An 18,298-nucleotide genomic window follows, 5' to 3' on the forward strand; every position below is an offset into this window, starting at 1 on the left:
AGGGGCAAATCTAGCTGTGCAGAGCTCAATGCTGGCTGGAAACTGAACCCCTCATGTATATGTGATGGGTGGAACAACAGCGGTCCATGGCACCGGAGAACCCATCCACTTCAGTGCTGGTGCCTCTCCCCACCTGCTCCATTAAACAGCCAAATGCCCATTTGCGTGTCCAGCCTGCAGGGCCACTTGTACTCACGATAGCAGATGTATGGCGAGTCAATGGGATGGTCGGGGGATTTGTAGTACCCTGAGATGCACCTCTCACAGTTGATGCCTGTCGTGTGATGCTGAAAAACAGGTGGTGAGAAGGGCCTCGGTTATTCTGCTTACAAGGAGGAAAGATGAATTCCCCCAGCAGAATTTGCCAGTAGCATCATGACCCAGGCGGGTTCATGTCTGCAAGGTGAATAGGGGAAAGAATTAAGTTTGTTCAGAAGTCCACTCATGCTGCCCTAGATCGCAGCCTTCACTGGCAAACCTCTGTGCCCAGTCCAAGAAGGCCGGCCTGAGCTTCAGGTTGGTTTCTGAAGCTGGGCACAGTCTGCCAGCGACGCAGAACTTCAAACAGCCGCTGAAGACAAAACCAGGTACAAAACCAGAGGAGCCCTGAAAATCCTCCCCATCGCAACACCGCTCTGCCTACCCCCTCCCCGACTCACCTGACAATCAATGCAGACGCCGCCCCCTTCATACATGTCCTCGTGACTTTTGCTAGCCTTGTGGTGATCAACCTCTGGATCATAGTAGCAATCATAGGCGTGACCGTTGCAATTGCAAGCTGAAAAGATCAGGAGACATCAGCTGAGCTGGAACATTTCCATGCATTACCAGGCATGATTGTGCAGCAAAGATATTAACCCATGTGTTTCACACTCCTCCTTCCCCGTTCACTGTTGGAAGCAAGCATTGAGTGGCACTGAAAACCTTGGTATTGTATGGGGGGTTTCACTGAGTGAGGTTCAAAAGGCTCTGGACACCAGCTAACAGCTCAAGCTTTCAGATCTCTCCAGCCTGCAAAAGTCTCAACAGAACATCTTATCTTGTCTTCAACTAAAAAACGCAGAGGCCCAAAATAGAAAAGTCAAGGATGTCCCAGGGCAGGTGGGAAGAGAAACCCAAACAGGGTTTGGAAGGTACAGTCAGGCTGGTTATGATCATATCCAGTTAGAGACAGAGCTGAGCCACAAAGTTCAACACATGGATATGGGAAGGGTTGTTTTTAAACCTACAGGGAAAGATCTGCCAGTCCCTCTGCAGTCACTGCAGTGATGAGCTCATGCTTTGTAATTAAGTTCAGTGATCTTCTCTTCTCTCACAGCATGAATTCCAGCTGTGGCATCTACTAAAGGGTTCTGGCAAGACAGATGAAGAAGTTGTGTTCGTGAGTCAACTCAATTTATCTTTGGAGCAGAACTGAACCATCAGGCTCACAGCAGAAAATTTAGGGTACGGGACAGGAAAGAGGCCAGAACCAGCACCCAGGAGAGATTCACGGACTACAATTTTAAAAAAAGTCACGTGAGAACAGAGTTACCCCTGCCACAGGCTGCCCTTTGTGCACTTGCAGGTGTGTTCGTTCAGTCTAGGATCCAAATGCAGGATACCCTTGGGAATGGGTTGGGGAACTGAAATGAGGGCGTTTCAAGGAGATTTTCATGGCTTTCACGTCCACATCACCAGGTCAAATCCTGACCGGGTCTATTATGAGCACCCATCAGTGCCTATCCCATAGCCTGTCCCATAAATCGGTAAAGAAGGGCATGGGGCTACAGCAGATGACTTGCTTAAACAAGGCATGCACATTTGCTGGGCACCAGCACCGATAGGGCTACATGCTCACTTGGTGCCCAGAAAGACCCAGGAAGCTCTAGGAAAGGGTGTCTCTGGGGGAAGATGCTGGCAGGGCTTCCCATATGGAGGTGATGTTTCATGGATACGGGGTCAAGGAAGAGTTTTTGCAACCACCTGTGCCATGAACAACTGGACAGAGTCCCGGGAGGGTGGGGAACCAACTCCAACCCCTAACAACTTACGTTGGCATTCATTCGCGCTGTCGCTGGTGGCTGGTTTCCAGGGAACCTGGTTGAAGCCTGGGCAGCAGCGATCGCATGACCCGCCGCAGGTGTTGTGCTGGCAATCGCACTGCAGCCTGCAACGTGAAAGGTGAGTGAGAAGAGCCAATTCGGTCCCAGGGCACTGATCTCCAAGGACCCCATCGCTGCCGAACTTGGACGGGGGAACAGCAGCCCCAGGTTGCTGGTTCAGACAAGTCTTCAGGACAAGCAGGTGGGAGACCTGCTCAGGGAAGGAGGGGAGAGGGGACTGCAGGCTCCTTCTCTGGGTAAGCACTTGGGTGGGAAGCCGGTGGGATAGGTATGTCAGGCCATAGCTGGCACAAGCTCTCTGCCAGAAGCAGGCCCTTGCATGGAGGAACTTGCCATTTAATTATGACAGATGCAACACAAACGATTGACATTTCTCATTCATTCATTCTCCAGCAAAACGCAGCCTTGCCCTGACCCCCCCAGAAGCCAGTTATTTAATTGATTTATATGAAAACGTTCTCATTTACTTTAAATTTGCTGATTTGGGGATAAGAGAAAAGTAAAAGCAAGTAGCTTTTCTCTCTTCTTCCCTCTTCCCTCTCCTTCTTCTCTTTCCCCCTGGGCGGAGGGGGGCAGAGGAGGGCTGAGGAGAGGAAGAACAGGAAGAAAAAAATAAAACAAACATATTCTTTACCAAATGTGGCACGTTTCACCATTTTCAACAAAAAACTGCATCCCCTTCCCAAATGCTCCCATTTCAGGCTGCTGCTCAGGTGACTGAGGGGAGATTTGGGAGCAGGGAGTAGGCATTGCCTGGGTTACAGGGTAGCATGGGGAGAGCTGAGCTTCTCTGCAGCAAACCTGGAGGATGTCTCTTGGGGCCCGTGGAGGAAAGCAGGGGCTGGTGAGGAGAGACATCTTTACTGTGGTGAGAAATGATGGCTGAGATGGCTGAGAGGCGCCCCTTACCCCAGAAGCCCACTACCACGCTCCGAAACCCACCTTCTGCTTTCCTTTGCTAGCCTAACGGGGTCTGCGCTGGCTAGACAAACCACTCAGGACGCGCCGGGCAAGCACTCTTGCCAGGCGTATGCGGGATCCTGTCCCCACTGGACTGCAGAGCTAATGCATTAACAGAAGTGACATCACCGCAGAAACCTCCCCTTAGGCGAACGCCGGGCCTGTCCAACAAAAATGCTTTCTGTTGTGTCAGACTGATGCATAATACAGCATGTTCCAGCTTTTATCTGTGCAATTATTCGTTTCCCCGCAGGCCAGCCTGCCCCTCCCAGCCCTCGCCACCCCCAGCGCTCTTTCATTCACAACCGGGTGCTTAAAAATAAATGTGATTCCTGCCGTTAGGAACGAAAGGAGCAGAGATCCAAGGGCGCACGCAGACACACGGCTCTATTCTTCTGGGAGGGCTGTGCTGTTGCCTTGCCAACACTTTCCCAAGAGGCTCGATCGCCAAACAAGCACATCGCGAATACCCACGTGGAGAGGGTGGGCGGAGAGCAGCAACCCCACGTCGATACGGCAAAGGGGTGATGGGAAACGTTGGCCAAACCTGAAACACAACCCGAACAGCAGCGTTTGGGCAGAGCTGGGGGAAGGTGATGTGGCCTGAAGGAGGCTGCTCTGCTTCCCGCGGGAGATTTGGCTTCTATTGCAGGAGACTGTTTTCTCACCTGTAAAATGGAGTCAGGGCATTTGTATCTCTGATGTGAAGTGCTCCAAAATCCACTACGTAAGAATTGGTTAAGTTTGCTGGGAAGTTTATTCTCATGACACTCTGCAGACTCAGGAAGGAAGTCAGATAAACTTCCCAGCATCGGTGATCGTTTCGATCGTGACACCACCTCCCATACTCTGAGCCCTCTCAATTAGAAGGAAAGCAGTGGGATATTTATCATCTGTATTACGGCAGCACTGAGAAGCCTCAATCGGAGGTCAGGGCTCCATCCTGCTAGAAGCTGTACACACCCGGAGGAGGAAAGATGATCCCTGTGTTGAAGGGTTGGTTAATCCATTGCTCGGAGAGGATGCAAATCTGCTGCAGCACGAGATGCTGCAGGGCGAGGTGCTCAGATGCAGGTCACCAGCGTCCAGAAGTTGTCAGTTCAGTTCCCCCATTTCACGGGAAACAAGAGGACCAGTGCACATTTCAACCAAGACGTATGTGCTTATTTAGTCCTGGCCGTTGATGGCTGGTGAGGCCTTTCGGGAGCTCATCCATCACGGCAGCTTTGCCGCATGTTGCGCCGGGTGCTTGTGCTGATGAGTTATGGCCAAATGTGCTTAAGTTACAATATTTACATACCTCGGTGACTGAACATATACAGCGGTGCAGGGGGGGCAGCAGCCGCACTCCCACCTCACACGCATTTCCTGGCAGTTGCACCATAAAACGTTACCGCAGCCTTTCCATGGGGGGGAACGGGGGAGCGTCCAGCAGGCAGCTGCAGCACCAGGCTGGCAGCCAGCAGTCCCAAAGGCCAGCACCTCCAGGTTTAGCTAGGGCCAAAGTGTAAGCAGAAAGGATCCAGTCATCCCAGTTGCACTGGTCCCATTGCGGGTGGTAAGGGAAAGCCGGCTTCAGAGGGGCTGTGGTGCGAAACCAGCCTGAAAAAGCTACGAGAGCCCTTTGAAATCAGTAAGGCACTAAAGTAACACAAGCAAAAAGCTGGTTATAGGAGAGAACTTCCTTGCAGCATATCCTCGACAGAGCCGTTTCCCAGCTGACCAGGCCACCGAGATCATTTTGCTGCCCATCTGCCAGGACAGCCGCGGCAGCAGCACATGAGACGTCCTTCCAACGAGTCCCAGGGGGATCCCCTTGCCTGGGACATCTGTGATAAGGGTGCAGGCAGCCTGCAGGAAACAGTTGTTCTACCCGGGCAGATTCAGATGATGCTTCAAAGTTTCCCCGAACTCATTTCCGCAAGGCTACCTGCAATTTCAAATGAGCAGCTTCCCTCAGACCCTGCCTCGTATCAACTTGTTAACACGGAGGTCCTGTCTGGAGCTCTTTGTCAGCGTATCTGGCCTGCTCAATGACATGCCAGACCCCCCAGCGATGCTGATCTCTTCTCTGACATCGCCTTGCTTTGGAAAGGTTTATTTTTGACCCTGTTGCGCTCTGACACACAAGGAAAACTCGCCTTTAACCACAAGAATTTCTGTCCCCTTGAAAACACAGCAAGATCCATCCTGGTTCTGTGGAAGCCAACCAGGAATGCTGCACGATCGGACCCCTTGGAAACAAAGGGCATTGAATCTCTAATTCTTCCCCGTCATCACTAAATCCATGCTGGGAGAAACAGGCCGCCTAGCCAGGCACCTGTATTATTCTGAGTCCTATAAAGGAGATGGTGGCCTGTGTGTCTGGGCTCTCAAAGAAGACCCACATAGGCTGGAAACACAACTTACAGCCAGGAAATGGGTTCTGGAGATGTGACCCCTCACCAGGGATGCTGGTTTTCTCAGATTAAAAAAAAAAATCCCCAGTTTTTGGTGAAAAAAAAAGTAACCCCAAATCCACATTTTCCATGATTAAAATGAAACACTACTATATATGTATCCCTATATTAGTGGCGTTTCATTTTAATCATGGAAAAATGTGGATTTGGGGTTACTTTTCTCACCAAAAATTGGGGATATTTTTTAATCTGAGAAAGCCAGGATCCCTGCCCATCATGTACAGGATCCTTTACCAAGGTGTTGAACTCACTTCATTAATCAACCCATTGACTTCACTTTGGGGTTTGTATGTGGCAGGTGACACAAGCAGGGGCGAGTGCAGTGGGGACAGGGTAAGCAGGACATTTGGGCAAGGGGGCCAGGATACACTTCTGCTAGGGAAGGAAAGCCCTCGACTCGTGTGCAGGGAGCACGCCAGAAGCTGTACACCTGCGAATGCTGTGGCCGTCGCAGCCTTATAATGGCACAAATGCGAGAGGTGCTATGCAAGGTGTTGAAGGTGCCCAAGTTGGTATCTGAAGCTGGGCACAGTTTGCCAATAAGGCAGAACTTCCAACAATAAATAATAAAATGCTATTTATTGTCTGTATTGTGGCATTGCCCAGAAGCTCCTCTCACACATCAGGTCCTCGCTGAGCTAGGTGATGCTAGACCAAAAGGCAGCCACGTGCCACCGAGCTTGTAATCCAAGCCCACCTTGATCTTGTCCTCGCCGGAAGGTAACAGGACCAGAAATCTCACAGGAAAGGGAAACAAAGCACAGCGGTCTCCCATTTCATGCCGGAGATTTCCAAGGCTGATAGGCACCAGAGGTGTCCACGGTGAAATGCCTCCGAGACAGGGTTTTTACAAGGCTTTTGGATATTCCAATCAGCTGAAAAGACAACACAACGGGTACGGGCGGCAGCCTCCCAGTAAATGCCGAGATACAATCAGGCTTTTGAATATGACCGGAACAAAAGCAAACTCCAGGCTTCCCTCCATCTGCATTTTCTTGTCTTGCTGCTGTCAAAGGCCCCAGCATTTGAAAATGCAGGACATGTGCTGTCAGATGTATGCACTTCCCAGTCAGAGGGGTTATGCAGATTTACGGGGGAATGCCAAAGCCCTGACAGCTGCTGCAGATGACACGATAACCCCGAGTGCTCACAAGCCCACAGCTGCTCTGCCGATGGCCTCAGAGCTCTCCCTTCACGCAACATTAAGCCAGGTATCGATACACAAGCTCCGTGTACTCATGCCAAAGAGACGTTACATCAGTAGAACAGACAGGGATGGGCCTGCTTATCTGTTGGTACCCGCTCCGCCGCGGGGTGGGAAAAGAGGGCTGGAAACAGCTGCTGCCGAAGCCTCGGAGCAACGGGAGCACTTCCAGCGATTATCCCTTTTCTCTATTTAAAGTCAAACCTCCTTCCATTTCTCCCTGCCCACTCCAATCAGCTCCTATGAACAGGGCCTGAAGCGAGGCAAGATAGAGAGACTCATTTTCCATCTCTTCATCACTGGCTCCCATCTCTCTGGAAGCAAACCTTACTACAGACACTGCTCGAAAACCCTCCAGCCACTTGGTCCCACCAATGTCCTCCTCTGCTATTTGCTTTGCTACCAGCATCCAGGTATCCCGCTGTTTGGCATACCCAGCCTCTTTGGTATGCCACATCCTCTTTGGTATGGTTCAGCCACATCCTAAAGGGCCTTGCAGATGCTACCTGGTGACTATTTAAAGCACCAAGAAGAAAACCCAAGAGCGTAAACTCTCTCTTTCCCCAGCAGATAAGAGCTGTTGACCGGACGAAACCATTAAACAGTGCACTGTCACTCTGCACAGCAGCTTGGGACGAGGAGGGGAAAGGACAAAAAGGGTAATTCTGGGAGGTGGGACAAAATAATTAGCAGAGCTGGGTCTGGCCAGGATCCCAGCTCCCTTTCTGGAGCATCCTGATGCACGGGCATGACGTATTCACATACCAGGTCTCCGCATGCCATGTACTTTTCCATGTACTCTGTTCTGAAACACGGGGACAAGACAACAAACACGTCCAGCAACGCCTCGTTCTAATGTCAAATCCAGAAAATTTCCAATTCACATGTTTACTGCGCTCCTCTCTAGGAGGAACCTGAGCCCAGTGACACAGGCGGGATTTTCAATACCTCCTTTGTTTAACACTGAGCAGATTTTAACCTTGGCTGGGGCCTGCAGGAATTTCGCTCTCCAAGATCCAAAAACCCTAACATGATCTGTATGAGAAAGAAATACAAGCTCCTTTGGGTCCAGCTGAATCTACCCGAGCCACTTACGTGAAAGTCATGCTTCGGCTGCAAACAGATGGCTAGGAAGCAACATATTCATGGTTATCAGCAGCTCTGTGGAGTTTCTAGCTGGAAAGGCTGATGGGGAGGGTCCTGCCAGCCAGAAATGTAACAGCTCTGCCTCTCTCACTCTTTTATACAGTCTGTTTACTTATGCCTTGATACCAGTTTAATAAAAAAATGTGCATACCCAGTGGTTTCCAAGCCAGACCAGCCTGCGAGCCTTTAACTCCCACTGGCGCAGTTATTCACATGAGTCCTCCCACGAACTCATCGGAGACTGTTTGCAGAGTGAGGCATTTCTCAGGGCAAGTCAAAGTGCTGGTCCTGGATGCTCCATGAATGTTACATTTGTGTAAACAGTGAGAAAGGCAAAGCAGAGGACAGAGGACAAAGCTGTGCGTCCAGGCTAACTTCCCACAGAGGCCACAAATCTGACACAAGAGTGGCCTCTTTGGAGATAGTCTCTTATCAGAGCAGCAGGTCAAACAAACTGGACACGGGGGACTGGGGCTGGAACAAAGAGGCTTTCTTGTGTCATCCTCAGGCTCTGTCTAACAGAACAAGCAAGTGTTTTAGCACATGCTTCAGTCCTAGCAATGGCTGGACTTAAGTACATGTTTCCATTTAAACATATGCTTGTGTCTTTCTTGTGTCAGGTGTTTAAAACAGAAGGCTGAGGTTGTCAAAGCAGGGCTGGTGGGAAGCCTTTTCTGAACATCTCTAAACCCACCTGAGTAAAACAGTCTGTAGAAAGTCTGAGCGGTAGATCAGAAATCCACATGTGTAAGTGAGCAGGTTCCCAGAGACACCCGGTCTCCTGCCTTGATCCAAGATTTGTTCTCAAGCAGAAGGGATTTCCCTGCCATAACCAGTCTGCAGAAGCCCCCTCAGGGGTCTGCACAGCGCAGCACGCTGAAAACCAAGCGCTGGGCTTGGGAAGGGGCACGAGGGCATGAGACAATCTCTCTCCCATGGCAGACTCGCCTGTCTGAAACTGTGGAGCTATGACCCTATCACACAGAGAAGGAAAGCAATCTGCAGTCATGCAGATGAAGGGCTACCAAGGTACTGCTAATAAGGCAATCTGTAAGGTGACACAGGTCACATATAACAGACCACGGGGCTCTTTGTTCCCAAGCCCCTTCCTTACACAGCCCTCCCTCCTTCCTAGCACAATCACGTGAGTATCTATGAACAATGAGTGGAGTCCCCAAGTTCAGATGCTCTTACCGGTAAGGGTCATTGGGGTCCTTGGCGTCACAAACATCTGCGTGACCGTGGCAGACGCAGCGCCCTCCAATGCTGATGTCCTTGATGCTGTAGTAATACTGGGAGGGATGGCAAGGGTGGGCTTTTAGTATCATTCTGCAGCAGCTCCACAGGGTTGTTCAGCTATACACTGAGTGACCACAGGCATCCCAGACCAAGACTGTCCATTTAAACATCATGTTGGGCCTCGTTTCTTGGGCTGGCCAGCTAAGCTGTGTGTTCTCAATCTGCTGGCCATAACTCCCATGCCTGCAAGAACACCTGCTATTGATGGCAAAGCTCATCAGCAACAGGCCAGGGTCCTGGCTTGGCTAAAAAAGCAGGTGCAGCTCCAGCCCACACTCCCAATTTCACTGTGTTGGCAATAGGACTTGGAGAAGAGTTTTCCTGGAGCCAAGCTTCCAGGTAGCAGCTGCTGGCCTGCACCACTCAGAGCTGAGCCCCCCCAGACTGTCAGCAGACAGAGATGCTAGAGGACACCAGTGCACGTGCAGCCTGGGAAACCTGAGAGGAGAATGCCAGGGTAGGGCGATCTCCTTGCACGTGCTTCCACACTCCCAGGTGTCTCTCCAATCAGACAACGAGGCCAAAATAGCAGGATTTACATGGCAGTGCCCTCACTGGGCTGACTCTCATCCAGCCCTTGTCAAAACACCCACCCTCAAGGCATTACAGTGCTACGCACGTCTCAGTTTCTAACTCACAAATGGACTCTTCTCCACGGCAGCTGCTACCTGGACACATCCACCCCCAGCACTTCCCAAAGCCACTCTTCCCACAGGTCTAGAGAAGGCCAGGAGCAACTCACCCTCCTGGTCACCGTTGGGTCCCGTAGGGCTTTGCCCATGAGATGCCCGAGCAGAGTGTTGGTCCTCAGGAAGCGCAGCCTGATGTTGGTGGCTTTGGTGAAATTGCGCAGGAGAGGGGAGTAGGTGAAGTTCATGGCCCCTGGGCGCCCATTGACCAGAGACACAACGATCTGGGAGACAGGGAGCACAGCACGACACTTTAGGCACCTGGGAAGTTAACCCTTCCCTCAACCAACCATCAACCCTTTCTGACCCTGGTCCAATCAAGTCTCCAAAAATGGCTGGACCCCAGTTAAAACCCATGCCCACAAAACCTCGAAGAGAAACCAGGGAGCGGCCAAGTCGATACAAGTCTCCAGGAAGATACCACGGTCAGAATGACACAACCCAAATGCCTTTCGATCCCTAATCCCCTGTCCAAACAGAGAGGAAAACAGACCTGGCCCAAGCATATTTTTCACCACAGAAAAGGAGAAGTGCTAGAGACTCCAGGAGGTTCAGAAGTGACTTCACCATTGCTATAGAATTGATGTAGAAGGTGGCCAGATAGTGTCACTGGCAGGAATATAAAACAGAGGAAGGAAAGAAAGAGAGTGAGAGACCCCTTTGCCTTCCATCCAATGTGTGGGTAAATTAGCTACTGTAGATAGGCATTACAGATGGTATACGGTCTGTTATCCCAGGCTATGACTACCTAAGTCATCCTCCATACTCTGCCTTTGCTTCTTAGCTCCCCCTTTGATCAGTGTCTTGCAAGGTCCTTTCCAGTCCAACCACCTGCCCTGGGACATTCTCCTATTACGTTTCCAGCTGCTGTTGTATGGGGGAAAAATTAACTAAAGCAGAGCAGATGTGAAGCTGGAGAAGCACAGCACTGTGGCACATCATGAAATAGTTTAGCAAACTCTTTGCACTTAGCTGTGACCCTGGTCAACCCCAGCACGCTCCAGGGGTGGAAACTGTGACTCTGATCACGTCAATGGCTGGAACAGTTTCCCCTGAGTTACAATCAATATTTGGACTGCAAGGACACCACATTTCTTGGCCACCACATCCCACGTCTGATTATCGATGGTTACATGCACGCTGCAGGAAACAGGCTATGAGTAATGCCGCTTCCTCCAGCCGTGGAGGAGTTGTGCTATTATCCTGGGAAGCCTGATGCCCGACCGATGACCTATGCAGGAGACCAGAGGTCCCTTGAATGGGGAGGGTCAAGCACGGTCTTTGCCCATGTGAGGAAGAAATGCCTGGCACTGCTCATTTGGGAACCGATAGTCCCCGATGCAGCACCAGTGAGACAGCAGGCTTTCAAACCCCAATTAGTCATCCTCTGTCTAAGGAAAGAAGGGTCCTCCAAGCCTTGCTGGGGGCCCTTTGCCCGTTCTGGGTACAAACACCGAAAGTCCCTATGCAAGTGGAAGCCCTTCTGCTCCCAAGAGAATACCCACAGCTCCTCAGAGTCCATCTGCCCAGCTCCACCAAGCACAGAAATGCTGCAAGTGCCTGGTGGGGGGGCATCACTCACCTCGCCATTCTCCAAAGGCACAATCCGTGAGTACTCCGTGGTGCAGATGGCATCGTCGTCCTTGGTGACGCGCTCCACGGTCCTGGGGCCAAACTTCTCAATGCAATCCCTCCTGGATGCTGTTGATGCATTGGGCAGGGAACATTGTAGCAAGAGGAAATACGTGGTTAAAATCTTGCAGGTTAAAATCTCAGGTGGTGCTCAAGCCTACACTTCCCCAAAAAATGTAATAGAGAAAAAGCTGAACCCTGACCAGCATGTAGAGAATTAACTTAGCACCAAAAATTCACTTGGGTTGGGCAGCCGCATCTCTTGTGTATTGCTAAATCTCTAATCTCCCACGCCACTCCCTTCCTCACATTTGCAGAGAGGGTAAGAATTGTAGTGTCCGCTACTCGAGGAACAAACACTGAAAGCTTGTTTGCAATCACCAGGGAACATCCCACGACAGCGTATCCGAGATTCAGAAACCTTGGAGGTCAACAACGATCATGATGGTCTTGACCTCCGGCATAACACAAGCCACAGAAACCTACCTTGTAATTTTTCCATCAAGCTCATAACTTCTGCTAGAGCTGGGGCATCTCTAGTCTGTATCTGGCTTCAGGTTCGAGCCACTGAAGTTTGTTACACCTTTCCCTGCTAGACTCGAGAGCTTTTGGCATTTAGAAATCTGTCCCCTGGGTTGGTATTTATAGACTGTTCAAGTCTCTTCTAACTGCCTGTTGGACAAACTAAATGGACTGAGCTTCTCTAGTCTCTCCCTGTAATGTAGGCTTCTCTTGGGCTATTCTTGTAGCTTCTTTCCAATTGCTTGGCATCTCTTTCAGAGGGAAAGGACAGAACTGGGTCCTGAATTCTAGGAAAATTTCCACCTCACCACATGCAAAAGCAATGCCACCTTGTTCCACCCACTTGATATCCCCTCCAGGCCCACTTGTATATCCAAGAATCACATTTGTACAACATCTTGAACCCAGGAGGGCATTTCTTAACCACCAGTGAAGAAGCAGAACCATGTACAATGCAGCGTAACTAGAAGCCACAAGTCAAAATCCAAAAGAGGAATGTTCAGGGGAAGCAGGGAAGCAAATTCCCAAATCTGAACAATGGAACTACTAGACAGGAACAGCTTCACAAGAGGAATGAGGGACCTGCCTGCTGGGACATTTATACTGGGCCTGCAAAAACCACTGGAAAAGAGAGAGAGAGGGACAATCTGAGCCTGGTGCTGGACACGGCAGGGAGAGGCCTTTTCTAATCTTTTCCTGCATGTTTTCCACCCTCTCCAAACTTCTGTGATTCTCAGTCAATAAATGCCAGGAAACAGAAAGCTGAAACAGAGCTACGCCGTGGGCAGCAGGGAAAGCAGCCTGGAGATCCTGCTGCTAAGTGGCAATGCAGGGCAGGCCAAGTACCAGGGAATAGCTACTGCTGGTCATTACCTTCTCTGGTCCGCTCTCGTGCAGTCATGGAACAGAGGCCGAGTCTTGCCTGGGGGCTAAGGGAGCCAGGACAAGGATGCCAAGTGTTTCCTTATCGCTGTAGCAGCTCCCCAGCTCCTGCTGCCCAGCCGAAGAGGTGCATGTCACAGGCTGTACAAGCCACGCGTACGTTCCTGCAGTCCCTAGGCCCTGGTGTCCAGTGGGATGCTTGGCATCCCATTGCCTTGAGTCAGTGGGAAGGGAGCAGCGCTGTTTACTAGAGCCTTTAAGGACCAGGGCACTTCCTCAGTCATCCCAGACCTCCCCAAACACTCCTAGAGCCAGGACTCGGCCAACACAGGGGGCAGGCAGCCCATTACATCCCTGAACTGGTACCCTAGAGCAGGTGTGTTTTCTGTAAGCACCAAGGGGCTTGTTCTACCAGGTGCCAGGCAACCTCGCCTCCCATTTACTACAAAACCTGACAAACAGCTAGTCCCCAAATCCTCACAGCGCCTGACTCCTCAGAGGAAGAGGCAGGGACTTCCTTAGGCATCTCTGTAAAGGCACAGGATGACATGAACCCATGAATTGCAGATTTTGTGGGAATGACCCTCAGAAATTCAGGGTCCCCTCTACAGCGTGTGCTGCCTGGAAAGGCTAGGAGGCCAAAGGAGAGGTGCAGTGAATACCCCTCCTTCGCCTTCTCATGCGTGTGAATCACACTGGTATGCACCTAGCAATCGGCAACACAGCTCTCTCCCTCCCTGTCAAGTTTAAATGCTCCTTGCCAATGCACCTTATAGCATGGCCTGCATTTCAGAGGAACGCTGGCAGACCGGAGCTGTCCCCACACACATTCAATGCAATCCAAAGGGGAACAGGGAATCAAAGCCAGCAGTTTTGCACTTGTGCGGCCTATTACAGCTGCCTTCCCCACCACGGCTCGTTTGCTGGACAGAGCAAGACAAAGCAAATTAAATGCACGCTCTGATTCAGCAAACGTGCTTAGCAGTGCATGCAGGGCACGGGGGGCCTGGCCTAACAGCCAAATCCAGAACATCCCCACATCATTCGTTTTGTCCTTGTGGCAAACACAGACCTTGAAACGCAGCCTGGGAAACAACTCTTCATGTGGTTTCAGGCTACAAATGCTGCCATTCCCCCACCCACTCCGACTTCTTTGGTGGCCTGGAAGCAGCATTCTCCATGCCCCCCACACATATCCACTGCAACAAGGAGAGAACCGCCATTGCCATGGTGTCTCTTAGCTCAAACCTGTGGAGATCTGCATGCTAGCCCAGTAAAGCATTTTATCTACAGCTCAATCCTTTTTCCCCTTTCTGCTTTGAGAAACCCATCAGCTCCACCGGCATTTCAGAGGACTGTGCTGCAGGGGCCCAGGAAAGTCTGGGAAATGTAACTATCCCTGGGGAGTGCGGGATGCAGAAGATGGAAAAAGCCCCCAGCTGCAGATGTGAACACTTGGGTTCTTGGAAGCAGGAGCCATGTGTACAGGTGGCCCCAGAAAGAAAAGGGTGTCCCTTATGGAAAGTTCCTATAGAGGTCAATGGGAAGGGTCTACTTTCCTGCAGACTGCCTTGGTTGCCTATAGAAAGTAGAGGAGAAAGTTTTTATCTTTCCTAGATAATTCCACAAGCTGGGTCGAAAGGACACCGACAGAAAGGCTCTTTCCTGCTACTGACTTCTGCAGGGTTTGGTGTCATTCCTCCTTACTTCCATAGCAATTTTCCATTAGGCCGGAGCCTCATATCATGGCTAGCTGTTGGCTGAACCCCATGAAATCTCAGTCTGAAGCAGTGATGGGAGCTGATGCAGATGTACCAGCCTCAGGGACTCTTGTAACCTGCATCCTGACTGTACCAGGCCCCAAGGCCCTGGTACTGAGATTGCTCTGAGCGCTGTGGCCAAATCTGCCCTGTTGGGCATGTCTCCTGCATGGCCTTATACCCAGGGGGAGTGCTAGTGAAGGAAGCTGCACCAGTTTGAAGCTGGGGGTATGTCCTGATGGGAGATCAAGCTGCACTGCCAGAATGGCAAACCAGGGAATTAGGGTCCTGACACTGAACACTAATCAGCTGGGCTGCGGCTCAGAGCCAGCACAGCATGGAGAGGCAGGCTGGGTTCCTGCTGGATGCCATGGCAGTCCCTGTGGCAGAAAGCAGCAGCAGGTGGGGACATGGAGGGCTGACGGGAAACTACAGCCGGGAGACAGTGAATATAGTGAGACCCGAGCAGACTGACAGCCCGTCCTCCCCGTCTGCATGAGGCAGAGTAGAGTAAATTAGCGCTGTGGAGGGTCTGCAACATCGGGACAAGCAGGAGGTGGGAGGTTGGGGGGAAGAAACAGGCTTGCCAGGAGAAGTTGAGGGGTGCCAGGTAATGTCAGGAGAGGGACCCCTCTGGGGAAAGCTCCCTGAGCTCTGAAAGACACCTTCCTTGCCGTTTGCTCTAAATTCTTGCTGCTTGTCTTAACTCACATCTTCTCCCAATTACTGCTGCTGCTCCCAGGAGGACCCAGTGGTTAACACATTTCCAGGCACTTGGCTGCCCTGCAGATGCTTGGAGGCAACAGGCTTCTACCTCCAGCTGTTTTCTCGTAATAAGGGCTTGGGGCTTTCTCAGAAACTGGGGAAGAGCAAAATTCAACTGACATTGAGAAATAAATGCACGCAGCCCATCTTCCTAACCCCTGCCACTCGTGGGGAGGCACGAGCCATAGGCAGTAGTCTATATCCGGTCCTCCCGTAATGGTGTAGACACGGCTCTTTCACCAGCACGGTCTGCATCCGAGACCACGGAGCAACCAGGCTTCCTTTGCCTCCAAGCCTCGCTGCTGTAGCAGCAACTCACAGGCAAGCGAGGCCTGGCACGACAAAAGAGACTAGCAAAAAGCTTCACTCTCTCTGTCATTTCCTAAAGAACTGCATGGGAAGGGGATCTCTAAATTGCAGCCAGTATGAAAAGACGGCAGATAAGAGGGAAGGTATCTTCTTCTGTGTGTTCAAGAGCTACAGACACCCTTAGGAGCAGCAATTCAACAGGAGGCTCTTGCTTAGTGTGGGGCTAAGCCTTTAACTCATTACTCAACCCAGCTTTGTGGACTGGTACCTAGATCCCGCCTGCCCCTGCCAGCGCCGTACTTACAGGCAAAGTACTGCCATGGCTCATAGGTGAGGCCGAAGTCAGTAGAGCGCTCCAGCACCCAAAGATCTGGTCGAGGGGAGTTGGCAAACTTGATGAGGACGTACGCCACGTGGAACAGCTGGAAGAGAGGGATGCCTGGTTAGCTTGGTGCAGAGGAAGCCCTCCGTGATACAACGGTCGTAAAGGATCTCATCCATAACGCGTCACCCCCCTCGTAAACACAGGCTGATGCAGTTCTCTGCTCCCACGCCCGCGCGCTGTGGATGTGGGGCAGGGCCCTGGCCACGGCAGGGCAGTCTCACGATGGGAGAGGTCAGAACCTGCTATATTCGCTACCAGCCTCAGGGCAGCACCTGCCCAACAGGAGGGGGCTGGATGCCTGCACCCCGTGGACCGCGTGCTCAGCTCAGCCGAATTCACCCCTGTAACCAGCAGAGGAACAGACAAAGCAGGGGTGCAGGGTGCAATGCAGCGCTGTGGAGACACCTGACCAACTGGTTTTACCTGGGGGAACAGGTGATGCTGTCACAGGCTGCAAGCAAACATCAGCCTGGTCCTTTTGGCTGCCTCTTGGACACAGTCAATGTCATACAGCCTTCCCTTAAGATTCCTGCCAGTTAGCAGCACTGCACCCAACCCATCTTAGTGGCAAGTGGTTGCAACACAAAGCCCACAACAGCTCTTCTTGCATCCGTAGGCGGCCTGGGAGACAGGGCAGAGAAGCCCCATCCTGTTTCAGCTTGGCTGTTACATTGGGTTACTCCCAATTAGTCCGGACACTGATTTATTCAGCAACATCCTTGCCAAGAATGGATAAATGCGCTCTTTAGACAGCTAAAATGTCAGCGCTAGAAAGAAACAAAAGCTACGGCAGAAATTCCCTTCCCCAGCTGGCACCAGCTCGTTCCAAGAACCCCCACTCCATCATCCTGTCAGAAAGTGGTATTTCCAAGCAGATGAAGTCCTCTTATCAGGGGAAATTCCTCACGTCAAAACCATCGCAAAGGGTAGAGATGCGGATCTGCAGCTCCTAGCACGGAGCTACGTAGCCTGGGGATCCAGCCTGGCTGAGAAAGAGCCTTTCCGACAGCCCAAGTCTCAGCTGAGACCCCCAGCAGTGCATCCATAATGGTAGCCTGCGCGGTGACCCTCCAAGTTAAAATCCCAGCCCCTCGGACCCCCACACCGACCGTGCAGCACTCAGATGATAATTATTAGAAAGGAAAGCCTTTGAAAACAGGAAGTTTCCCGAGGGAGGAACAAAGTGACCGTGGATGGATGTCATTGCCTCTTCCCTGGCAAGCTGCTTGCAGGACCAGGAGGCACGTCATCGGTCAGTCTAACAGGGTGAACACAGGAGGGTGGAAAAGACCAGCAGAGACCCAGGGAGACAGAGCTGGGCTCTCCCCTGCCTCCTCCCCAAAGCTGGGGCCTCACCTAAGGCTCCACATCAACTAAACAGGGCATCCGAGAGATGCTCTTCCCCACTCACAGCAGTGATTTGATTACCCTAGATCTGAGAGCAGGTGGGCACTGCAGTGCCTGACCTGCCGTCTGCAGAGGAGCTGGCCCCTGTCCGGGCCTGGCGGACTACCGGGAAGGTGAGAGGATAATCCAGTTGGCCCTTGACTGCCCTTGGTATCCCTGCTGGGATTGCGAACGGTTAGTTTTAACTGCAGTTTGGAGGAGGAGGAAACCAGCTCGCCATGAACCGGACTGAGAGCACTCCTTCCTTTCCCCTGTGCAGGGTTCAAGCATGCAGAAACACTTCATCCAGAGCCTCAGCTGGGTGCACGGTCACGGCTCTGTCAAAGTCAATGGAGCCAGCACAACTGCTCCAGCTGAGGATGCATCCACACAGCAGCGAGATGCGACTGTGGCACAGCCAGAGACAGCCCAGAAAGCTTCAATCTAGCTAAGAGAGCGGGAAAGCTACCGTGTCCTGGGCTTCGCAGCCTGCCTAGGACCCTAGAGACCTACTCAGACTGCTGGAGCCCAGTCGTCCTTGGCTTCAAGGCTGCTGGCACCTGAGCTAGCTCAGGGATGCTGTTGCGTCTACACACGCACCTCCCAAGCAGCGTGCAGGCACTGCCCGTGTCCAGAACAACCCCTGCAGACCGTGCAACAGACTGCACATTTGCTGTTTAAAACCACCGCCCTTCTAGTTCTCTCTACGGCCCGACTAAAACCGAGGGGCCGGGAGAGAATAAATGAAACCACAGTTCCAGCCCCAATGAGCTGAGGTGCAGGCACGGCCACCCA

The 18,298-nt window shown here is 51.8% G+C and overlaps 1 protein-coding gene across 1 annotated transcript in view; it reads right to left on the bottom strand.

Moving 5' to 3' along the window:
• The window catches only part of LAMA5 (laminin subunit alpha 5), a 118,120-nt gene that overhangs the window by 56,336 nt on the left and 43,486 nt on the right, over nt 1-18,298 (bottom strand). The window contains exons 3-9 of the mRNA XM_025206843.1: nt 16,037-16,154; nt 11,445-11,563; nt 9,916-10,086; nt 9,069-9,166; nt 2,034-2,149; nt 660-778; nt 197-287 (exon numbers count right to left, since the gene is read on the bottom strand). Of these exons, the coding sequence (XP_025062628.1) occupies nt 197-287; nt 660-778; nt 2,034-2,149; nt 9,069-9,166; nt 9,916-10,086; nt 11,445-11,563; nt 16,037-16,154 (832 nt within the window). The remainder of the gene's footprint in view (nt 1-196; nt 288-659; nt 779-2,033; nt 2,150-9,068; nt 9,167-9,915; nt 10,087-11,444; nt 11,564-16,036; nt 16,155-18,298) is intronic.

Source organism: Alligator sinensis, unplaced genomic scaffold, assembly GCF_000455745.1.
Source record: "Alligator sinensis unplaced genomic scaffold, ASM45574v1 scaffold1046_1, whole genome shotgun sequence".
Lineage (NCBI taxonomy): Eukaryota > Metazoa > Chordata > Crocodylia > Alligatoridae > Alligator > Alligator sinensis.